This window comes from Nicotiana tabacum, chromosome 19, assembly GCF_000715075.1.
Source record: "Nicotiana tabacum cultivar K326 chromosome 19, ASM71507v2, whole genome shotgun sequence".
NCBI lineage: Eukaryota > Viridiplantae > Streptophyta > Magnoliopsida > Solanales > Solanaceae > Nicotiana > Nicotiana tabacum.
In genome coordinates, this window is record NC_134098.1 from 110595205 (window position 1) to 110621600 (window position 26396).

A 26396-nucleotide genomic window follows, 5' to 3' on the forward strand; every position below is an offset into this window, starting at 1 on the left:
TTGAAAGCATGCCTACATGTTTGTACCATTATTTATACTGGATTGTACCTGCGGAGCTCGTCACTACTTTCAGCCCAGAGGTTAGTCTTGTTACTTATTGAGTTAGTTGTACTCATACTACACTCTACACCTCGTGTGCAGATCCAGGTGCCCCAGATACGGCGACTGCTAGATTTCGAAGTTAATTCTGTTGGGAACTATCAAGGTAGCTGCTTGACATCCGCAGACTCGATTCCTTTCCTGTTTAATTATTATATTGTTCTATATTTTTACACAGTGATTTTTATCCGTCAGACTTTGTATTCATATTAAATGCTCATGTACTTAGTGACACTGGGTTTTGGGAGTGCTAAATTTGAAATTGTGAGTTTCTTCCGCTGAATGTAATTATTTTGTTTTCAAACTTAAGTTATGGTGGTTTATTGAGATTCTTGGCTTGCCTAGTATTGAGATAGGCGCCATCACGACATGTGAGATTTTGGGTCGTGACAATAAATCAACTATAGGTGCATGTGTATATGTAATTCTAATTTAACTCATCATTAAATTAGAAGTTACATCCGAGTATCTACACATAAGACCCCATACTTAGGGGTGGCAATTTGAGCCCAAACTCATTCAACTCCGCCTATAGATTAATGGGTTGGGCTACAATATTTTAGCTCATGGGTTTATTTGGGCTAAGCCCAAGTTAACCCATTATTTTTTATAGCCCATTCTGACCTATAAAGTAGCCCAAATACAACTCATGAATCTCACTCCAAAACAAAGGGATCTCAACCCAACTAATCTAGAAATTTACTTAGTTGTCACATCATTAGTTTTTGTATCTAAGTTTAAAAATGAGAATCAAGGTATTTAAGTTTTAATGTGTGGTTTGGAAAACTTTTTCTGGAAACAACCCCCCCCCCCCCCCCGCAAAATATATTTTTAATTTTCTGTTTTTTCGTTTTTCTGCACCACCCACCCACCCCAACCCCGCAATTTTATTTTTTTTTTGTATTTTCAATTTTCTGACCCCGCAATTTTATTTTATTTTACTTTTTTGTTGTATTTTTAATTTTTTATTTTCTGTTTTTTCGTTTTTCTGCACCACCCCCCACCTCACCCGTAAAATATTTTATAACTTACACATTTTAAATACTAATTTGTTAAAAGTTAAAGGCTTTGTTTATGCAAGATGAGCATGGTTCTAAAACATAGGTCAAGTTGGGCGGAGTTGGGCTATGACCCATTGTTTAGCCCATCTTGACTTAGCCCATCTTAACCTAAGTACACTTTGGGCTGGGTTGGGCAATGACCCATTTATTGACCTAACCCATCTTGACCCGCCCAAATTCAGCCCAACCCGTCCATTTGCCACACCTACCCATACTTTATGAGGTGTCTTATAAACTCATTTAACTTTAAACCTTAACAAACCACATTTAATTTGTGTCAACCTTTTAACGATAGCAACCAATATACAATTATTCTTAATACAAAATATATGTGCAAGTTCATAAACTCTTACACAAAAAACCAATCATTTTCAAGGGGAGACTCCTAAAGTCCACAATCTCCGAAAAAAATGGAGGTGAGACAATACTTAAAAAGAACTAAAAAGTATTTACAACATAAAAGTTTATTCATGTAAAATATTTTCCTTTTATATCCAAAAGCACATGATAAAAAAAGTTTATATATTATTTTTTTAATTTAATATTTATCCATGTCAAGTTTTAAGAAAATATCTAACAAATTTCAAATAGACGGATGAAAAACTTTGATATTATTACATTACTACATGATCAAGAGGAAAAAATGTATGTTAAAAGAACTCATAAAGAAATGCATTAAACCATAACACACAAAAATAGGCTTTTATTTAATTGTTCACCCGCAAACGCAATGAATAGTCCAGGTGGTTTCGCTTATGCTGAGCAGCCGTTATGTGAGGACCACCGCTGTTTGATAAAAGTCATGTTTACTCGATATCTTTAGCTACTTAACCCAACTATGGTTAATGTTGACTTTGTCTGAATGTTCTTTTCGTACTAATATCTGCTATTCTTATTCCATTCATGGCAAAATAAATAGGTATCCCTAGAGGCTATAATTAGCATTGTTTAATGATCTGTTGTCCACGAAAATGATATGAAACGTGATAATTGAAATTAGATCAATATATATATAAAAGGTCATGAGACAAGGACTTTATTTGACAAATTTCATATGATAGTTGTGAAGCGTTTCAATTAGCGGTTACTTGATTTTTTTTAGGGATAAATTTAGATGGATAATATAATGATGTTAAAACTAAATAATTATAAATATTTAAATATGCATGGCAAATAAAATAAAGGGATGTGAACTCGCTGTTCATCACTCAATTAACATGGCTTGTTAAATGTTAATAATACTTGTACGTGTAAATTTATAAGATGCATGCATTTTGCCAACGTACTTGCTTATTTGATCATTACTGTTATTATTTTTTTGCCCCTCTCCCCTATTTTTGTTACGTTATAGAACTATACAAATAGCTCACATTTTAATGAACGATCGATAATCAAAATTCGGCAAGCTGTTATACTCAATTAGTAGCTTGGTACTCTAAAGGAAAATGTGATTAACAACCCTTATTAAGAAATTAAATATGCTTCTTTTTATTTTTGCTAAATAAAATCTAAATTTTGACTGATTTGAATTTGCGGGATTCGATAAGTTAACAAATGTACGTTGTTTTATTTTATTTATACCTCATTGTCTAGCAAATTTATATGCTCGGACTAATTTAAGTTATTTTCAGAAAGAACTTGCATAAGAAAAAAGGAGGCCTTCGAGCAATGTACAAAAGTCAAATACATCACCTCATGCTAAGAATTCGAAATGGTGATTATACCCACTATGCTTATAGAGCTCCAAATTCACTTCCGATTGTTATTATTGAATGAATGAAACCGAAACTGGGTCTCTTAATAATTATCTCACTAAATAAGCAAATTAGAAGTCATTGTATTGCATTTTTTTCTATTTTCATTAGCAGTTACAAATGAAGATAAATAAGCCCTTCAATTATTTAAGCCTAAAAACAATGGATTGCAACATGATATATGCATGAGAGATTATGATTGACCACCTTTAAATGAATAATCTTCACAGCAAGAACACGTAAAAAAAACTGTTTGAGAGAAGAAAAAGAAAGAGTTACTCCCGAGTTAAGGAAAAAAAAGGATATAGGGAGGAAAGAATATATATACCATATTTCACCATATACATATATAGTGTAACATGTATAATTCCTTCTAACATAAACATTTATTATTTAACTAGGTTGAGTAAATATAAATCTAAACAAATTGAATAAAGCAAGATCAGTACAAGAATATTAAAAGTAAGGAACTAATGTTAATTCCATATAAAATGAATATAAACAAATAACTTTCCATATAATTTAATATTAACTTTTTCACCTAAATATACTAAACTTGATGCACTGTAAAATGGAATAAAATTTTCAAAGAAGGTGAAAAGAGAGTTGAAGAGGGTGAGTTTGGATTGTTCAAAACCGAACCGAAACCGTTAACCGAATCAAACCGATAGCTTATTGGCTTATTGGTATCGGATTATCGGGATAATGGATGGTGAACGGATTGAGATTCTATAATTAACGGCTTAACGGTTTGGGGGCGGATTACTCAATTTTCTTATCGGGTAAACTATTAACTCGTTAAGAATTTTTATATTTATACTTTTACCCCTATATATATAAAGTGCTATTGAAACCTTAAATGGTTAAATCCCTAATTTCTATTTTCTAATTCTCAATTGTCTGCAACCACCAGAGGCAGAGAAGTCATCAGTCCCGTCTCTCTCTTGAACTGAAAACTGAGAAGTCGAAAAATCGAAATCTCAATGATTAATACGTGTATGTCTGTATGAGTAGTCTTGATGGTATTAAAAATTTGGTTAATACGTGTATGACAGTATGAATAGTCTTGAAAACTCTTCAATTGAAAAATACCGTTTGGTTAGATCTTAGATGGTATTAAAAATTGATATTGATTTGAAGCTGTTTGATATTGATTGAATGATTGATCAAAATTTTTTTATTTGGTTTAGCCGATAAACCGCACGATAATCGCCCGATAATTGTTAATCCGATACCAATCTACTCGTTCTCTTATTGAATAGCTAGCGGATTACTACATTTATAATCTGATAACCGTTAAACTGAACCGTTAAGCGTAATTATCCATCCGATCCGCCCAATATGCACCCTAGGGTTAGTGGGTAAACTCGTCAGATTATAAAGTAAAATCGTTTTCCATTACCCATAAGTCTATAACTGAAAAAGAAGGTACTTCCAATAATAAAAGAGAAAAGTGATGAAAAAAGAGAGAAAAGAAAAGGAGTTAAATACTATTTAACTGGGGTTAAGCTTTAACCTGAGCATATCTCAGTGAGTCAGTGAAAGAAGCATTTCATTTTCAGTTAGTATATAGAGGGAAGACAAAAATGCTATGTATATTATGTGTAGAGAGAGCGAGAAACAAAGAGGGTGGATAATAAGGAAGCGGTTTTGGGGATTTGGCAACGTTGTTGATTCCAGGTGATAAAAATGGCCAGGAAAAAGCGGTTTTTGACAACCCGAAAAAGTGGTATTGGTTCCTACCAAGAAGACTGAAGCTAAAGAGAGGTTTTGTAACTGAAAAAAAGTTAGCTGTAGGAAGAGCACAAAAGCTGTTACATAACACTTATGTGTGTTTACATTTAGAGAGAGAAAGAAGAGGAGGAGTTGGCAGAAAATGGCTGATTAAGTGTATTTTGTTTGCTAGTAAAATTTGGATCTTAATTTGGAGGTTTTTGTTTGGATTTGTAATGATGATAATTGGGGTATGCTAAAGTGCGTGAACAACATTAAAAGGTTTCTTCTTCAAGCTTTGTTGTTAGCAGCCCTTTTCTTTTTTTGGTTCCTCTATTATTTTGTACTGTGAATTTCTAGGAGAGTTTTAGTGGCCTTTAATGGTTCAGGTAGAAGTTTTTAGAGGAGCCCCTGCGGTACAAAGTCAAAATACAGGTGAAAAAGATTTGCTTTTTTCTTGTTTGTTTTATGGGTTTTTATGAAATTTTGTTGTTTTCTAAGAAGGGGTAGCAAAGCTTGACTCTCTATCTGTTTATATTTGCTTCTCTTCTTCTTCTTTTGTTTTTTGTTCTTGAAATTCTCAATTGTATTTATGCACCTGGATAAGTCTTTAGTTACTGCAATTTACTAATCATTTTCATAAATCAATAAATTTCTGATTTGAGATAAGTTTGGTTTAAATGAAAATTGTAGTTTAGTCTTCATCCTATTGGGTTTCTTTGCAAAATCTCCAGCTTAAATAGCAACTTTTGTTTGCTCATTTGAGTGAAATTTTTTGGCCTTTCTATGTGATTTTGCTTCACTCCTTAGGCAAGCTTAATCTATCTCTGTCATCTCATATTATTTTTTCAATTATATGTTTATTTATGTAGGTTTTTTTTTTTCTTTATCTGGTTAATTGTGTTTGAGTAGGTATGGAAAGTGATGCTATGTATACAGAGCTGTGGAAAGCTTGTGCAGGCCCTTTAGTGGATGTTCCTCGGACTGGAGAACGAGTTTACTACTTTCCACAGGGTCACATAGAACAAGTATTTCTTTCCAAACCCCTTCTATGATGCTATGAAGTTTTAATTTTTTAAAAAGAAAATTTTCTATGGTTGTGTATTGATTGTTGTTTTTTGTAGTTAGAGGCATCGACAAATCAAGCTCTGAAACAACAGATTCCCCAGTTTAATCTTCCTTCAAAGATACTCTGTCGCGTTGTTCACGTCCAGTTACTGGTATGTTCTTGATTCTTAAGTCTAACCTTTGTTTATTGAATTTGTTGCAAATGTCCTGTTATGGTTAAAGGAGAAAAGGAAATAAAAAGACATTGATCGTTTCCCTTCAATTGACAGGCAGAGACAGAGACTGATGAAGTCTATGCCCAGATCACTTTGCACCCTGAGGCAGTGGTAACTATCAGTAGTAATTGCTTTTATTTTTTCAGAATCTTTAGTTAAGCAGCCAGCATATGGTGCTAAAGGGTTGAATAATTATTGAATATGACTGCTATTTAGATTATTTAGTTTGACAAATTCTGTGTCTCATCACCTTAATTTCATCCTTGTAGCAAGATGAACCGTCTAGTCCTGATCCATGCCCACCTGATCTGCCAAAACATGCGGTTCATTCGTTCTGTAAAATTTTAACAGCATCAGATACAAGCACTCATGGAGGATTTTCTGTTCTTCGGAAACACGCCAATGAATGTCTCCCACTACTGGTAGTTCTTTCACTTTGTTTTCACTTTCTCTTTTTTGTTTTCTGAGAAAGATGGATGAAGTAAATGTGTTTAACTAACACCAGGTACTACTTATTCTTTCTATATCAGCAACTGTTGTGTAGATCCACTTGTCTTGATGTTATAGAACAAAATTGGTTGGAGAGGAAGGCTATTTCTTTTTCTTCCTGTCATAAGACTTCATTACGTTTAGCAAATCTTTAGAGGGTAATATGTTCTGATATTTGGACTGGTATGTGGCATCAACAGGACATGACTCAGTTGACTCCGACCCAAGATTTGGTCGCCAAAGATCTTCATGGGTATGAGTGGCGATTTAAGCATATCTTTAGAGGTAATTTTTACTAATGTTCAGTAAGAATTGATCATTGTAAAAATTTTCCCAGTATAATATTTCTAACTGCATTTTAGTTTCTGATAAACGTGTATATTTTCTTAGCTCCTTAATCTATCTAACTACTTTTCAGGCCAACCTCGAAGACACCTGCTTACTACTGGATGGAGTACATTTGTAACTTCCAAGAGATTAGTTGCTGGCGATGCTTTTGTTTTCCTGAGGTGCTAACTCTCTCTCTCGATCTCGATTTGTTAGGAACTGCTGCTGCTTCATTTTTTATTTCGTTCAATCATATGTAATTTTCCATGAAAGTAACGTGATTCACGTCTTAAATATCGCAGGGGTGATAATGGAGATCTGCGTGTTGGGGTTCGACGTCTTGCTCGGCAGCAAAGCCATATGCCTCAATCTGTAATATCCAGCCAAAATATGCATCTTGGTGTTCTTGCGACTGCATCTCATGCTATTACAACACAGACACTGTTTGTTGTATATTATAAGCCAAGGTATTCCTCTATCTCTGTGGTAGATGCCACATAATATTATTTAGACGTGCATGCTATATGACATCTCCTTGTTCTTCTAATACCATATGACATCAATCAGGACAAGCCAGTTTATAATTGGATTAAACAAGTATCTGGAGGCTGTGAGTCATGGGTTCTCAGTAGGTATGCGTTTCAGGATGAGGTTTGAAGGCGAAGATTCTCCTGAAAGAAGGTTCACCACTGCACTTCCTTCCCTTGTGTTAATTTGTAGGTCATGCTGCTGTTGCAGATTTTGATTTCTGCTCGTTTTAATTGTCAGGTTCACAGGAACGATAGTTGGAGTTGGTGACATTTCCTCGCAATGGTCAGAATCTAAATGGCGATCATTGAAGGTTAAGAATATGTTTGGATTCATAATTGGCAAAGTTTGGCACATTTATTGTCTCGTTTCACACTAGTTTACATTTTTGGCCCTTACAGATTCAATGGGATGAACCAGCATCCATAGTGAGGCCAGACAGGGTGTCGCCATGGGAGATAGAGCCTTCTGTCGCTCCTACTTCTATAGATGTTGCACAACCTGGAATAAAGATCAAGCGACCTCGTCCCCTTGAGCTTCCCCACACTGGTATATATATAGTAACTCTTGCTCTCATGTTTTACTTTTTCTTTTCCCTTCTACAAGCCCAGTCATTAAAGTTCTGCAATAATTGGTTTGTGGCAGACATTTCAGCTGCCTCTGCTGCTTCTCCGTTCTGGTACCCTGGATCTGGTCCTACTCTTGAAGTGAGCCACGTAGGTAGTATTGCTGATAACCAACTATACTGGTCTTCGGAGCAGAATAACAGCCTCTCCAATGGCGTGAGCAACACTAGCTGTAGGACTCATCTCAGTGGAGCTTGGCAGCATAGCATGCTTGCAAATGGTCCCCTCAATATGCTCCGAGACTCTATTGAAGACAACAAGCAGCTGACTGCACAATCAATTCTGTTGGATTACGGTTCTCCGATGTCATCAAGGGCAAGTAATGGCCTTTTACTTGACCAAGTGAATAGGGGTAATAAGCATGAGATCTCTTCTACTTGTCGCTTATTTGGCATTGATTTGCGGAACAACTCTAATAATACGCCTACCAGTGAGAAAGACGCACCTAACATTACATCCAACTACGCTGATGGATCCGAAGCTGATAAGGACCAGAATGTAGAGCATTTTAATCCTTCTGAAGAAAAGAAACAAGTCCAATTGGAGGCACTACTGAAGGATACACATAAGCAGTGCCTCACTTCATCAAGAACTCGTACTAAGGTACAAAAGATAGTTTGTCTTCATTCTTTAAACTGTTGAAACCATTTGTTTACCTGTAAGCTTACATATGATTATCCAAATTAGGTGCAAATGCAAGGGGTATGTGTTGGACGCGCTGTTGACTTGACTGGATTAAGTGGTTATGATGATCTTATCATTGAGCTGGAGAAGATATTTGATATCAAGGGAGAGCTTTGCCCTCGAAACAAATGGGAAGTTGTGTATACGGATGATGAGGGTGACATGATGCTTGTGGGGGATGATCCATGGCTGTGAGTCTGCAACCGACTTGATCATTTTCATCTATGTTTCTTTTGACTAAATGTTTTAATTGAATTTTCTAATTGCAGGGAGTTCTGTAAGATGGTCAGGAGGATATTTATATATTCTAGTGAGGAAGTGAAGAAGATGAGTCCTAGATGTAAGCTTCCTATTTTATCATTAGAAGGTGAAGGGACAATGCCAAGTGTAGATTCAGAGCTAAAATCTGAAAGATGACGAAACTTGCTGAACTTGTTGATATAATTGCTACAGATATATATATATGGGTAAAAGGCTTGACGAATAGACGTGCTTTTTCTTGTTTCTTTTCTCGTATAAAAAACCAAGGGAAGGATGTGAAGTTTGTGATTTGGTTCAAAGTAGGAGAGTACTAAGGAACTGGATTCATGGATTAATATTAGACTTTACTAATCTTGTAGTTAAGAAACTTGGTGAAAGTTAGTTCTGGAAATTGTGAATACCTTTGTGGTTGTGACAGGTTGTGGTGGGTTTTGATTTGATCAGTATGTTATTTAAGTAAAAAAGGTAAAGAAATGTAGTCTGATGGCAAATTATGGTTGGAGTTATTTTTTATAGTACTGAGTAGAGAAGAGTGACCATAAGTGTAGCACAACAAGTATGATTTTGTGGCCCCATCATCTTTTCAGGCTCTGGCTCAAAACCGTACCATTATTTGACACATATTACTGACTATAAAATATAAAGTTTTTTTACATAGATTATTTTCAAGTCAAGTGTGCATATTGCACATGGTTCCCAGTAAAGGTCTTGCTATGCTCTGCATGTGATCTTCAACAAAAAAAATTATACTTTTAGGCATGTGGTCCTAAAAGCTTGGAGTTTCATTCTATTCAAGTTTACTTTATTAAATCATTAGTTGGTGTTTGGTGCGATTACAATTGGGAGCCCTCTAGGGTGGCATAAGGATTAAAATTTGTGGATCTAGTCTGTTTATGAATAAATTGTCCTGACTAGAGCAGTATTTTAATTTTCTAGGATTTCTTTCTTGAATGTGAAGGCAAGGAGTTGTGTTCTTGAATATTGATATGATACTCCTAAAAAGAGACGTCCAATATGTCTATGACAAAGACGTGAAATATATATTTTCTGTTTTTGGACCGTACTTTTGTTTACAAAAGACTGGTGGTATTTCTACTTTTTATAAGAGATCAGGGGGAGGGGTGTAGGTTGCCTACTCTTGATATTTTGACTGGTTTCTTCAACTTAAATTGACTGCTCAATGCTGTGGATAATACACTGAGCATCTATAATCAGTAGTACAATTCAAGGTGAGCAAGTTGTCAAATGACTCTCTGAGGTGTAGGGTAACCCTAAGCATGCTTTAGTTCATAGCGATGCGCCCACACATGATATCACGAGTCATGGATTCTAGCGATCACAATAAGTAAAAACAAGACTGGCCCGTTAAGGTATAGCGCGGTGAATAACCGCGCTATATTTGAACTTAAAATGGGCGCGAAGGTATAGCGCGCATATATAAGGCGCTATAGTATAGCGCCTTATATATGCACGTTAGACCTATATAAAAAAACTGTGCCATCTCCTTCCCCCACTAGACGTTGTCACGACCCAAAATCCAACTAGTCGTGATGGCACCTAACCCCACCCGCTAAGTAAGCCAGTTAACCACTAACCAATTCCAATAACAATAAATAAAGCAATTAAGTAAAGAAATTATCTGAATCTTATACATTCCCCAAGAACCGGTAGTACAAATCATGAGCTTCTAAGAATAGAGTTTACAATCTGTTTGAATAGTACATAAACAGAGTTTTACAGATCTAAAGCTACCACGAACAAGAGGCAGCTACAGCCGGGACGCAGGTACATCTTCAATCCACCTCCCATCGAACACAGCAACATCAGCAGCCAACATCTGCACGCAAGGTGCAGAAGTGTAGTATGAGTACAACCGACCGATTTACTCAATAAGTAACAAACCTAGCCTTAGGTTGAAAGTAGTGACGAGCTAACACGAAGGTCGGGTCCAACACCAATATTCCACAACTCAACATACCAGCATAGAACAAGTAATAAAAGAATATCTCAGAAATAAAAGGCTCAGATTGTTTACATTTCGAGAAAAGTAGGCATTTCTTTTCAAGTATCTCAGTGAAAGCCCAAATCTTTTACCGAAAAAGCCAAAATACGAGTGAGTTTGAAAACTTTGATTTTTCCCAAAGTCCTTTCAACAATAAGTAAGATATTTCATTTTCTGATAGCATGAGGAAAGTACTTCTCTATGCATACATGTCAAGATACAGGTAAAATCATAAATGTCCCCACAATTGGGTAGCAGAATGAAATGCACCTCTATGCATGTATCATAAGTACGCATGTCAAATGCAATGCATCTCAATGATGAGCTCATGTACTCACACTCTCAGAGTACTCAACCTCACCGTCTCACATTCTCTCTCACTATGCTCATCACACTTAATCACTCAGCGCTGTACAATACCCGCTGCAGCGTGCAGCCCGATCCCTGTTTATAGTCGACTGCGCTCACTAGGGGTGTGCAGACTCCGGAGGGGCTCCTTCAGCCCAAGCGCTATATTGTTGCGGCGTGCACCCCGAGCCCAAAATATCAATATAACATGTTGCGGCGTGCAGCCCGATCCCAAAATAGCAATATAACATGCTGCGGCGTGCAGCCCGATCCCAAAATATCAATCTCAATCAAGCCCTCGGGCTCACTCAGTCATCACTCTCCAGTCTCACTCACGCGCTCACAATGCCATGAAACTAGCCCGATAATAATGATATGATGTATCAATAAATAACAACTGAGACTGAGATAAGATATGAATGCATGAATATGACTGAGTACGAAATATCAATGAAATCAGTGAGATGACAGTAAGAAACGACCATTATGGGTCCAAACAGTATCGGCATAATGCCTAAACATGATATCTTGCATGATTGACATCTTAATTACTTTATAACACGGTGAAAACACGGATATCAACAAAATAGGACCACTATACAGTGCCATAGAAATAACAGAGTTCCAATTCATATGGTGCACGCCCACACGCCCGTCATCTAGCATGTGCGTCACCTCAATACCAATCACATAATATGTATTACGGGGTTTCATACCCTCATCATTAAGATTAGAAGAGTTACTTACCTCGAAAAAGCCTATACAAATGCCGAACAAGACAAGCGGTGCTCTAAAGATGCCATCCCGCGCGTTCCGACCTCCGAACGGCTCGAAACTAACCAAAAACAACTCAAATACATCAAACAATGCTAAAGGAACCAATCCCGATCGAAAAGATCAAATCTTGAATCAAAAGCCCAAAACCGACCAAAAGCCCAACCTGGGCCCGTACCTCGAAACCCGATAAAATTTACAAAATCCAACAACCCATTCAATTACGAATCCAACCATACTCGTTTCACTCAAATCCGACCCCAATTCGATGTTCAAAACTCAAAAATTCATATTATGAAACTTTTGCCCAAAACCCCCAATTTCCTCTTTAAAATTCATCAACCAAAAGCTAAAATCGAAGATAGATTCATGGAATATAACCAAATCCGAGTTGAGGACACTTACCCAATTCATATGGTGAAAATTACTTCAAGAATTGCCTCAATTCGAGCTCCATAACTCCAAAAATGTAAAAATGGTCGAAACCCTCAAAATAATGTACTTTATAATATGCCCGGGCCTCCTCTTTCGCGAACGCGGAAAATCCATCGCGTTCGCGATGAATAAAACTCACACTGCCACAAAAGACTCTATGCGTTCGCGATACACCCCACGCGAACGTGATGAACAATGCTGCCAAAAGCTTCACGAACGCAATTGACCTTATGCGATCGCATAGAAGAACGCTCAAATTCCCAGCTGCCAACCTCAACACTTCGCGAACGCGATCCTTCATACACGAACGCGAAGAGGACTTGCCCCAACTCTACGCAAATGCGGGACATACTTCGCGATCATGAAGAACAATTGACTGCTGCCATCAAAATACACTACGCGTTCGCGACACTAGCCACGCGAACGCGATGAAGAACTGAGACACCCGAAAACAGCAGAACACAGGAGTACCAAAATGAAGAAAAATGATCCGAAATCAATTCGAAACACGTCGGAGCCCCTCGGGACCCCGTCCAAACATGCCAACAAGTCTCATAACATAACACAGACCTACTCGAGGCCTCAAAACACACATAACAACATCGGAACGACGACTCACACCTAAATTCGAATTCAATGAACTTTGAAACTTCTAACTTTCACAACCAATGCCGAAACCTATCAAATTACGCCCGATTGACCTCAAATTCTGTTCACAAGTCACATTCAACATTACGGACCTGCTCCAACTACCGAAATCGGAATCCGACCCCGATATCGAAAAGTCTACTCCCGATCAACCTTTCCAAAATTTTAACTTTCGCCATTTCGAGCCAAATTCAACCACAGACCTCCAAATCACAATCCGGACACGCTCCTAAGTCCAAAATCACCCAACGGAGCTAACAGAACCATTAAAAATCCAATCCGAGGTCAAATGTTAAAAAGTCCAACTTGGTCAACTCTTTCAAATTTAAAGCTCCCTAGTTGAGAATCATTCTTTCAAATCAATCCCGAATAACATGAAGACCAAACTAACGATTCACACAAATCAAAATACATCATACGGAAGTACTCACGCCCGTAAACTACTGAGCGAAGTGCAAATGCTCAAAACGACCGGCCGGGTCGTTACATCCTCCCCCACTTAAACATATGTTCGTCCTCGAACGTGTCCAGAGTTGTTATCAAAGCCATCAAACCGCCATATAACCTTACCATGCACATACCCGGGGGGTGATCCCATGTCACCCAATCCCATACAGGTCCGATAACACAACATAACTAAAATTTCTCAATTCACCCTAGCCCACAAGCCTTCGAATCAAATTTCCAACATACGGAATTTTTTATAAGATCAGAATTTCGCATCTACATACTGTATAAGTCTGAACAAGCTGTACCAAAAGCGATAACCATAACTCAAATACTCAAAACTCAAATACCACATAGCTCAAATGCTCGAAGCAATGATTTCTAATCACAGTAGCTGCTCAAAACAACCCAATGCCGGTAATAAACCTTATATCAAACAAGACTCTATTCTAAAACCTTCGTACACTACCGATGATGAAAGAAACACACAGAAACTCATAACCATTCATTAGATCCACCAGCCGTGGAGCTCTCTCTCCTTCGACAAGAACCATAGAAAATTTCTAAGCCGACTTTTGATATTATCCTTCCAAATATACCACAACCAAATCTGATAGCACCCATCCTAGATCCGACGACTTCATCTTATCAAATACCAGCTACTCTACTGACATGTCACCCCAATACTATCCAATAAGCATTATTCCAAATGTACTCAATCACGAAAATGACTCAAATAAGAGAACCGTTTCGCAAGCTCGACGGGTACCACCCCAACACAGTGCTAAGAACCCATCACACACCATAGAACCATAACACACGAATCTAATACAAAGGATCATATCTCAACATAACTCTGCCGCAATGCGCGACCCCATCCAAATACTGATCTATATAAAATACCTCATCCCTCATGCTCAAAATCAATAACTACGCGCAATCTGACATCAAGTACTCACAGTGCATTACTGTAACCATGGAGAAGCAAATGACACAATGCCACACAAACCCGAACGAACATAACCAATGCACAACCATTCATGCATCACTCAAATACCCATCTCGCGCATATTCTACTATAAGGCCCCAACAGAACTACACCATGGGTGCATACAACCAATGAATCACGACCCCTCATAGCATAGAAGAGTAACTCACCGAACATAACAGAACACGAATAAGCTCATCTACAACCGAATGACACATCCCTCAATAATAGCAGTATGGAGCCAACCAATCCGGCTCGATGTAGAATATACATCCTAATTGGGCCTACCAATGGACCCCCAACTCAACTCCGGGCACCCACACATGGATAAATAACCCTCCGAAAGCCCCACAATAACCGAATCATAACGCTTACTATCATCTAGCTAGCTTCGGCCATGACTTCACAGTCCACAACCATGAAACAATCTGCTCCTGAGAACTCCCAGCCTCCAAATCCATAAAACACACGAATCACCATATCTGATCCCAACTCCACCGCCAGAATGTCTAACACATCTCTCATACACGACCATCCCACGAGGAATACTTCTAAAATTCTTCCGTGTCACATAGAAAAATTTGAATATCAGCAGTCGATCAACCAGAAGAGTGTCGCAATACCAATGAGGTATCCACAAATCGAAATACATTGCCCCTTTTGAAATGTACACTCTTATCAGGCCATACCGATTAGTAATATCATTTGCCTAGTTATCTGAAACCGTCCATGCTGCCTACGAATTTATGTCCTTCCCTTCAAAACTGAATTGTGACCTTGCACATGCAAATCTCAGTCCCACGCAATACACTGCGTCTACCATGCCATCCTACGAAGAGTACAAGAATCTCATAATCAACTCTGAGTCACAAGCAGAATATATACCCGATCAGTCAGAAACCTTCCATTTGATTTCATCCAGGAGAAATTCACTATACACCACATGCTCCTCACGCCAGCAGGAAATATACCCCTCGAAACTTGGTAAAAACCATTAAGAACTTTTCGAAACCCATCTGCACATAACCAAGCTATCTAAACTGAATATCTCTAACTTAACCCAGCCACGCATGTTTCCAAAATCGAAGAGCATTGCCACGAAACACCTGTAGAGACTAGCCATGTCATAAGTACCCAAAGAACCGATCATACCCATTACTGTGTTAATCCAACCTACTACCAAGCTATCCTATTTCTTCAAGTCCTTTCCAAATTGCCTTCAAATTGATACTTCTCCTTGCTAGAACACCATGATCATTAACCAAAGTTCACCACACAAGAGACCCTAATATAAAACCACAACGCCCTAAGGCCCATAAGTCGCTGACTCCCCTCTTAAGCACCCCAAGGCACCACAACCGAGACACCCACTCTAAAGAGACCTTATATGAACCTAAAACTGTTTTCTTCACCTTCTTGATACTGAAATGCATAATCCATAATGATATAAAATGCCACAAATCTCGACACCATCCAATGCAGCTGCTCCCAGTTTCCAGCCATATATAAATCTTGAAAATTCCAAATCGCTACATATAAATCTTGAATTTATTAGAACCATTCTCGAGAATCATCCACTATACTCAAATATCAACTGAATCGACCAAGCGAACCGAATGACATGTGCCCCATTAGTACACCAACACCCAAGGGAGTAGTCCACACTCCTAAGCAATCGAGCAAATTCCTACTCCATGTACCCTACATCCTTCGCGCATAACCACTCAATTATTTTATGATTTCCACACACCCATAGAGCGTAATACAACTCCTGCAGTCATAGCTGATTCACCAGTATACCTCAAATCGAAACCAATACAACGCATAATCATGCAATCAACTTATTGATAACAGACTCCCCCACTTGGCTCAAAGCCACAGAACAAAACACTCGATAACATCACAATACCCATACTCTATTACTGCCAGTATCCTGCACTAAAATTCAACTAAATCCTTCGCAAGCCCATGTAACACAAACCATATAATACCTCAAATCGTCTGCAAATCTCGCATTCGCCCTTGTGATAGTCAAGCCGACTTCCACAAGCGATCCAAACTCAAATTGCAACATATATCATTCGCTGGTAAAAGAGAACTCTCTACAAAACATCATAAGGACCACACAACCTCAGGACACCTCGCAGGAGATATCCCGCCTGCTCTGCCTCAAACTGACATCTCTCTATACCCTTCCACAGTCACGACTACTACGCAATCACTTAATCCTTGCGATTCTGAACTCATCAACAAGACATGAGAATCTACTTCACCCCACGACTAAACATCATGAGAGATCCCTCAACACACCCATAACTCGAGACCAGATGCCAAATCAAGACAGAAATCAAACACCACATAATCCTTGCTACCTTTCAAGTAAACTCTTCTTGTCACATTCGAACAATCCGAACACATCTCGTAGTCACATCATACTCACCATATAGTCATTTCACCGCTCATCGGGCCACAAATTCCTCTCGTAGGGACATTATCGGACATATGAGTCCCAAAAATATGTGTTCACACAACCGAAATCTCCCTACTCAAGCCACCATCAAAACTCGACCTCAAGTCCTCCAGACTGACCTATCATCAGCACGCCAGAATCACATCTCATACCTCAACCATGGAATCACAAATCGTCGGCGCACATCCGATACCGAGTGCTCATGTGCGCATACGAATGCGTGGAAGGAATTCAAAGGGTTACGCTTCAAGCTGAATCAATGTTGCACGATAAGGAAAGAAAGATGGGAAGTATATCCTAAATGTCCTGTAGCCTCTCGAAGATAGGTATGGACGTCATCATACCAATCCGCAAGACTCTACTAGACATTTGCTCATGACTTGTAGAACCTATGAACCTAGAGATCTGATACCACCTGTCACGACCCAAAATCCAACTAGTCATAATGGCACATAACCCCACCCGCTAGGTAAGCCAGTTAACCACTAACCAATTCCAATAATAATAAATAAAGCAATTAAGTAAAGAAATTATCTGAATATTATATAGTCCCCAAGAACTGGTAGTACAAATCATGAGCTTCTAAGAATAGAGTTTACAAAGAGGAAATGAAATAAATACATAGTCTATTTGAATAGTACATAAACAGAGTTTTACAGATCTAAAGCTACTACGAACAAGAGGCAGTTATAGCCGGGACGCAGGTACATCTTCAACCCAGCTCCCATCAAACACAGCAACATCAGCAGCCAACATCTGCACGCAAGGTGCAGAAAGTATAGTATGAGTACAACCGACCCCATGTACTCAATAAGTAATAAACCTAACCTTAGGTTGAAAGTAGTGACGAGCTAACACGAAGGTCAGGTTCAACACCAATATTCTACAACTTAACATAACAGCATAGAACAAGTAATAAAAGAATATCTCAGAAATAAAAGGCTCATTTTGTTTACATTTCGAGAAAAGTAGGCATTTTAAACCCAAATCTTTTACCGAAAAAGCCAAAATACGAGTGGGTTTGAAAACTGTGATTTTTCCCAAAGTCAAAATAAGATATTTCATTTTCTGATAGCATGAGGAAAATACTTCTCTATGCCTACATGTCAAGATACAGGTAAAATCATAAATGTCCCCACAACTAGGTAGTAGAAGGAAATGCACCTCTATACATGTATCACAAGTACGCATGTCAAATGCAATGCATCTCAATGATGAGCTCATGTACTCACGCTCTCAGAGTACTCGACCTCAATGTCTCGCATTCTCTCTCACTATGTTCAGCACACTCAATCACTCAGCGCTGTACAATACTCGTTGCGGCGTGCAGCCCAATCCCTGTTTATAGTCGACTGCGCTCACTAGGGGTGTGCAGACTCTGGGGGGCTCCTTTCAGCCCAAGAGCTATATCGCTGCGGCGTGCAGTCCGATCCCAAAATATCAATATAACATGCTGCGACGTGCAGCCCGATCCCAAAATAGCAATATAACATGCTGCGGCGTGCAGCCGATCCCAAAATATCAATCTCACTCAGGCTCTCAGCCTCACTCAGTCATCACTCTCCAGTCTCACTCACGGGCTCACAATGCCATGAAACTAGCCCGACAACAGTGATATGATGTATCAATAAATAACAACTGAGACTGAGATATGATATGAATGCATGAATATGACTGAGTACGAAATATCAATGAAATCAATGAGATGACAGTAAGAAACGAACACTATGGGTCCAAACAGTATCGGCATAATGCCTAAATATGATATCTTGCATGATTGACAGCTCAATTACTTTATAACACGGTGAAAACATGGATATCAACAAAATAGGACCACTATACAGTGCCATAGAAATAACAGAGTCCCAATTCACATGGTGCACGCCCAAACGCCAGTCACCTAGCATGTGCGTCACCTCAATACCAATCACATAACACGTATTACGGGGTTTCATACCCTCATCACTAAGATTAGAAGAGTTACTTACCTCGAACAAGACAATACCAATGCCGAACAAGCCAAGCGGTGCTCCAAAGATGCCATATCGCGCGTTCCGACCTCCGAACGGTTCGAAACTAACCAAAAATAACTCAAATTATCAAACAATGCTAAAGGAACCAATCCCGATTGAAAAGATCAAATCTTGAATCAAAAGCCCAAAACCGGCCAAAAGCCCAACCCAGGCCCACACCTCGGAACCCGACAAAATTTATAAAATCCAACAACCCATTCAATTACGAATCTAACCATACTCGTTTCATTCAAATCCGACCCCAATTCGATGTTCAAAACTCAAAAATTCATATTATGAAACTTTAGGCCCAAACCCTCAATTTCCTCTTTATAATTCATCAACCAAAAGCTAAAATCGAAAATAGATTCATGGAATATAATCAAAACCGAGTAGAGGACACTTACCCCAATTTATATGGTCAAAATTACTTCAAGAATCACCTCAATCCGAGCTCCATTGCTCCAAAAATATAAAAATGTCTGAAACCCTCGAAATAAAGTACTTTATAATCTACCCAGGCCTCCTCTTTCGCGAATGGGGGAAATCCATCGCGTTCGTGATGAATAAAACTCACACTGCCACAAAAGACTCTACGCGTTCGCGATACACCCCATGCGAATGCGATGAACACCGCTGCCAAAACTTCACGAACACGACTGACCTTACGCGATCGCATAGAAAACGCTCAAATTCCCAGCTGCCAACCTCAACACTTCGCGAACACGATCCTCCATACGCGAACGCGAAGAGGACTTGCCCCAACTCTACGCGAACGCGGGACATACTTTGCGATCGCAAAGAATAATTTTCTGGTGCCATCTAAATACACTACACGTTCGCGACACAAGCCACGCGCACGCGATGAAGAACTAAGACACCAAAAAACAACAGAACACAACAGTACCAAAATGAAGAAAAATGATCCGAAATCAATCCGATACACGCCCGAGCACCTCGGGACCCCATCCAAACATGCCAACAAGTCCCATAACATAATACAGGACTACTCGAGGCCTCAAAACACACATAACAACATCGGAACGACGAATCACACCTCAATTCGAATTCAATGAACTTTGAAACTTCAAACTTCCACAACCGATTCCGAAACCTATCAAATCACGTCCGATTGACCTCAAATTTTGCACACAAGTCACATTCGACATTACGGACCTGCTCCAATTTTCGGAATTATAATCCGACCCCGATATCGAAAAGTCCACTCCTGGTCAACCTTTCCAAAATTTCAATTTTCGCCATTTCGAGCCAAATTCAATCACGGACCTCCAAATCACAATCCGGACGCGCTCCTAAGTCCAAAATCACCCAACAGAGCTAACGGAACGATCAAAATTCTAATCCGAGGTCAAATGCTAAAAGGTCAAACTTGGTCAACTCTTTCAAATTTAAAGCTCCCTAGTTGAGAATCATTCTTCCAAATCAGTCCTGAATAACCTGAAGACCAAACCGACTATTCACACAAGTCAAAATATATGATACGGAGCTACTCACGCCCGTAAACTACCAAGCAAAGTGCAAATGCTTAAAATGACCGGTCGGGTCGTTAAAGACGCGAACTAGCAGCCTCCATTTTTATCCCCCCCCCCATTTTTAATGCAAAAAACTCCATTGGAGCCCACTGGTCCCACAAAAAGTGTAGATTTTCGGTATTGTAGCAAGCTAACATCGGATCTAAAGCGTTATCGCGTAGTGGATTGCTCGTTTCGGCCCCCAAATCATCAAATCTTCACCTTTCAAAAACTTTAAAATCGAGGTATTCCGATTTATTTTTTGTTAAAACTCATGTATAAAAAATGCCTATTAGTTATTTTTTACTGTGATATATGTTCTTTCGTGATTGTTTTGCGATACAATTAATTTGTTATTTTTTATCCGGATTAGATTATTATTGTGCAAAACAAATATAGTAAAATAGAGAAATTATTATTTTATGAATAATTAATGTTATTAGTTGTTATAAAAAATGTTTATTAGTTATTTTTTACTATGATATATGTATTTTCGTGATTGTTTTGTGATTAAATTAATTGTTTTTTGTTATCCGGATTAGATTATTTATGTGCTAAAAGATTAGTAAAATAGATAAATTATTATTTTTTGAATAATTAATGTTATTTAGTTCCCTTTAGTGTTATGTTGTGCCCGTAATTTTAATGTAGTGCCCGTAATTGTAATGTAGTTCTCTTTAGCGTAGTACAATATAGTGGCCTTTAGCGCAACATCTTTGTAGTTATTGAAATTAATCATTTAATTATCTGTTAACCCTAAAAAATATCTGAAAAAAGATGATAGTTCAAACACAAACTCTCTCGAATTCTAGTCAACAAATGTAAGAAAATAACATAAAAACAACAATATTTTTCAAACTAATTATTTGTATATGAATACTTATTAATTAAATCATGTACTCATAGTTCGAATCCTACTGAGAGGTCCACTAGAGATAAGAAATTATTGAAGAAACAACAAGATCTTTCTTTTGTCCCTTCCAGGCGATCGGAAAATAAAGAAATGGTTAATATATTCAATATAATTACGTATTTATAAAATACCATCTCAATTCATCCTATTTCATCAGATTAATTAATTATTTAATTCTATTATACCCAAAAATAAGTGAATAAGAAAGAAACATATTAAATAATAAATTAATATATAAAATAATAAACTAACATATAAAATAATAAACTAACATATAAAATAATAAACTAACATATAAAATAACAAACTAACATATAAAATAATAAATTAACATATAAAATTATAATATAGAAAATGTATCAACCTAAATAACAATATAGTAAAAATATCAATTAAATATTAATTTAAAAGATATTGCAATATACTTAAAGATGTTAAGCAATTAAAAATAAAAATACTTTAATTAATATTTTTCAATTTACAGACATCGTCATGGAGGTTCTCCCTGTGCATCCCGGACTTGCATCTCTAGAGCCATTGTTGCTACATGCCAATCATAGGTCTTCATACATATGGGATGAGCAATGTTTGTCCCAAACATTCCGCCCCAGACGTATAGACGATATGTGGGAGTTCATTAGGGACCACCCACTGCATCACCGTATAGTTAGACGCCTTCAAGATATGGGTTTCTACATGATCATAGAGATCGGCCGGTTGCAGTTCGACTGGGCGTTGATCATGGCTATGATAGAGCGGTGGCTACCGGAGACGCACACGTTTCATCTACCCATCGGTGAGGCTACCATCACGCTTGAGTACGTGGAGGTTCTCTTCGGGTTGCCGGTTGATGGATTACCTGTAGCTTACTCGCATGCTCTTAGAGATTATAAGGGAATGCATTACCTGCATATGTTGCAGTGGCTCACCGGTTTCCAACCAGTGGAGGAGACTGCATTGAGTAGGGCCAGTCGTTTACAGCTGATGCCCGTCCGACAGCATCTGGAGGCGATGGATGCAGAGATTACAGATGATTCACCACCGGAGGTTATCAACCGGTACACGAGATTGTTGTTGTTCCTGATGTTTGGTGGTGTACTGTTCCCGAACACTTCACGAAACCTAGTCAGCTTGAGATTTCTACATCATCTTGAGCGGCTAGATGATTTACCTGGTTACAGCTGGGGTGAAGCTGTGCTAGGTTACCTATATAGGCAGATGTACCGGGCTAGTATGGGCACCGAGAGAGAAGTTGCCGGATTTTTACCGCTGATGCAGGTGAAAACATAGTCAATTCTTTTCATGATTATAACATACATAGTAAAAAAAAATACCGTAAATTTTACGTCCATTATCTATATTAGGTTTGGGCCTAGGAGCGGTTCCTGCAATTCCAGCCACCTCTACCACCCATCGCTCCGTATGCACCACCTCCACCGTTTATCCCTTTAGCTTTGAGGTGGGTTGGATTTGCTTGAAGGCGCGAGGGGAGAATATAACACCCCGAAAAATTTCGAAGTACTTAAGTGTAAAGCCCCGTAAAATTTTGCAAAAAAAGTAATGTTTCGTGGTGCCGAATTGGTTTTACGTGTTGAGTATTACGGCTCGAATTTTTTGGGTTGAACAATGCACCGGAAACTAAAGGAAAATTTTTGGCGGAAAAGTGCATTTCTGCGGTCCATTATGCGACCGCAAAATCACTCTGCGGACCGCATAATGGCCGCAGAGTGAGGCAGTTAATGGGGTCAGTTGGAAGCAATTATGCGGTCGACTATGTGATCGCATAACTGTTATGTGGTGCACTATACGACCGTAGAACAGTTATGTGGACCACATAGTGACCGCAGACTCAGGCAGATTTTTGGTCATTTTGGACACCAATTATGCGATCGATATGCGGTCGCATATGCAACCGTAGAACCTATTCCGGAGCTTCATTTTTGAGTTTTTAAAACCCGACCCTACTTCGTTAAATACACATTTTGGGCCATTTTTGAGATATAATCTGACATTTTAGAGTGGGAGAGAGTGCCCTAGAGTGAGAAGATATTCTTCAATAATTGTTCTTCAATTCTTGCTCAAGTTTTGGAAGATTAAGAAGGCAAGCTCACTAGGTCTTCATCCTAGAGGTAAGATTCTACACCCTAAACCCTAATTTCGTAATCATCTGAAAATGGGTAATTAGCAGGATAATTTTTGGGCATGAGAGTTGATTATTTTACATGCATGTGATATCAAGGGGTGTAGGAAGATTGTTGAACTAAGCATAGTAAAGATTGGGTTGTGGAATGATGGAATCCTCCATCAAAAGACCTTGAAACCTTGTGCACACCTAGTGTTTGATAAAATGCTCAAATGAGCTAGAACCATGATCATCTTCCTAAATTTTGATTCAATTTGTTATATTTCTAAAATGGATTGAAGTTGCTAAGAATTCCGGAATGTTTTAGAGTTTAAGGAAGCTCAATTGAGGTATGTTGGCTAAACTCTTCTCTTAGAATTGAATCCCACGATATTCATGTAAATTATGTAAGTCCCGAGTGATTCATTATGAAACTGGCTATTCCGAGTAAGATTGGGTTGAAAGAAATATGTTCAACAAGCATCACAAATACTTTATTCATGTTATGTTACCAATTGAGGATGTGTTAAAATATGGGCTGTGCACTAATAATATTTCAACTTTAAGTCAAGTTTTAATGAAAGCTATTATGCCAAATTTTGTGAAATATCTCTATGTGCCTTAGACTCTAAATTGCTCACATGTGTACTACACACCTTGATTTGAATTGTATTTGTTGTTGATGATGATAATGATGTTTGAAATTGATAAGGTGAGCATGAAATACTTAATATGGCCAACGTGCCAAGAATGATCTTATAATTATGGTCACTAGTGCCAATGAAATGAAAAGATGTGAAAGTATTATAAAATGCGATGATTGATATAAAAAGGTTGATGTCTCAAATAAGACAACCTAGCCGATCGGGTCGTGATCGGACACCATGCCGCACACATGGTGGTGATTGTGCTGGAAATTGGTAATGATAGTAATTGTGGTTGATATCTCTAATGAGATGGCCTAGCCGATCGGGTCGTGATCGGACTCCATACTAAATTTACGGTAGTATTGATATTGACAGTAATTATGGTTGATTCTCTAATGAGATAGCTTAGCCGATCGGGTCGTGATCGGACTCCGTACTACATTTATGGTGGTATTGGTATTGATAGTAATTGTGGTTGATTTTCTAATGAGATAGCCTAGCCGATCGGGTCATGATCAGACTCCGTGCTAAAAGTACGGTGGCATTGGTGTTGTGAATATTGGTATTGTAAACAATGGTATATCGATACTAAAAATCTCCCAATGTGAGATATGAAAATTAATTTGAACGTTGTCTTGATCCTAAAGTGAGGTTTGATATTGATTAAGGCTTTCATTGATATTATGATAATCTTGTTGTATTATTTGTCATTCTATTGAGAGGGTGTTTAGTTATACAGACTAGTGCTATTCAATGGTACTAACGTCCCTTTTGCCGGAGCGCTGCATCTTTAAATGGATGCAGGTGGTTCCACAGCAGGAGATATTGATCAGTGATAGCAGTGCACCTTCTTCCCAGCTGACTTGGTGAGCCCTACTTCATTCCGGGGGCATGAATTTTTTATACTTTATGTATTCTGTTTGAGGTATAGCCGGGGCCTTGTTACCGGCATTATCATTGTACTCTTCTTTATTTATAGAGGCTCTGTAGACATAGTATGGGTTGTATATTGGTGCGGGAAAAGTCAAAATATATATATTATGTTGTGGTTGTATTACTTGTCCAATTGAGACTTTAAAAATGATGAAACTATTGGAAATGAATTGGTATTGTAGACGTGAACACCTTTTGTCTAATTAATTAAAATATGCATTATATCCATTCGTGGATGAGTTTGGGTAGAATGAAATCTAACGGGCTTGCTCGGTCGGGTTCACTCGGTTGAGCGCCGGTTGCGCTCCTCGGTTTTGGGGCGTGACATGCATGTATACTTAAGCTTACTTGGCCTGACATTATATGTGTTGTGTTTACTCACGGTTCCTGTGTTTAATTAATAGTTCTTATGGAGGCCATACAATGACGCGCTCATAGCTCATTTGCCCGATTATTGCTCCCGCGGCCGAGCTATGTGGAGCTCTTCCGTCCTACTGATATGTCTCGATATTGTTGAGCATCATGCCACGGAGTGAGTCCTTCGCCAGTTTGGTCGACCGCAGCTTGTACCAATTTCTCCCACTTGGATTAGGACACATTACGAGCGAGATAATCGTTCCAGGGTTGACCAGACATACTTGGCCTGGCTATAGGCCCAGATTGAGGTTTGGGACCAGAGGTATGACCTGATTCCTCCACCCCCTGCACCTGAGCGTACGGATGGCGAGCATAAGTATATGGGTTGGTATCACAGCGTTACCCGACTTCTCGTCGGGAATCCCGTTGATCGTGCTGGTGGTTGGTACATTCCATACGCCGGGAAGCATGAGGCATTGGTATGTTATTTATTATACTTACTTATAATGTTAAATTATCCTTCTGTAATTAATATTTTACATGTTATGCAGGCTATTGGCTTACATCAGTTCTACCAGTTAGGACTGCAGATGCTGCAGCATACCGGCGAGGGAGCGACAACTTTGCACAAGTATGGCCGGCAAGTTACAGATCTGGCTGCCCAGACATTGAGGCGTGCCCGAGATGATGAGCACTTAGGATACGAGGCTGCCTATGTGCTGCTAGAGGAGTACCATCATGGGCCACCAGTGGAGCCTGAACGTGGTAGATGTGGAAGACGTGGGCAGAGAGGAAGGGGTGCCCCACGAGGTCGTGGTGGTCGGCGAGGACGGGGTCCCCAGCAAGGGGGTGTTGAGGCACCCGTGGACGATATTAGAAATGAAAAGTCGGGTGACCACCATGAGCAACACGATGCTCATCATGACATTCCGTCATTCAGCCT

At 38.8% G+C, this 26396-nt stretch overlaps 1 protein-coding gene across 4 annotated transcripts; it reads left to right on the forward strand.

The window, feature by feature from the left end:
• Positions 1-4381: 4381 nt before the first annotated feature.
• LOC107771982 (auxin response factor 18) lies at positions 4382-9342 on the forward strand. Of its 4 annotated transcripts, XM_016591454.2 has the most exons (15): positions 4429-4909; positions 5017-5062; positions 5540-5655; positions 5752-5847; positions 5965-6021; positions 6180-6332; positions 6600-6684; positions 6818-6908; positions 7029-7193; positions 7294-7407; positions 7495-7567; positions 7656-7803; positions 7900-8483; positions 8568-8755; positions 8834-9216. In XM_016591454.2, the coding sequence occupies exons 3-15, from the start codon at positions 5542-5544 to the stop codon at positions 8979-8981; spliced, it is 2016 nt and encodes a 671-aa protein (XP_016446940.2). In that variant the 5' UTR covers positions 4429-4909; positions 5017-5062; positions 5540-5541; the 3' UTR covers positions 8982-9216. The 4 variants fall into 4 exon arrangements, with proteins under 4 accessions (XP_016446938.2, XP_016446940.2, XP_016446939.2 ...); XM_016591452.2 differs by having other exon boundaries at positions 4382-5062; positions 8834-9342; XM_016591453.2 differs by lacking the exon at positions 5017-5062 and having other exon boundaries at positions 4437-4909.
• The last annotated feature ends 17054 nt before the right edge of the window (positions 9343-26396 follow it).

Excerpts from the sequence above, each read along its gene's own strand:
- LOC107771982 (XM_016591452.2), top strand. The coding sequence starts at position 5,008 with ATGGTTCAGGTAGAAGTTTTTAGAGGAGCCCCTGCGGTACAAAGTCAA. Across the intron at positions 5,848-5,964 it reads TTGTTCACGTCCAGTTACTG|GCAGAGACAGAGACTGATGA; the intron begins GTATGTTCTTGA and ends TTCAATTGACAG. Across the intron at positions 7,408-7,494 it reads GAAGATTCTCCTGAAAGAAG|GTTCACAGGAACGATAGTTG; the intron begins GTTCACCACTGC and ends TTTAATTGTCAG.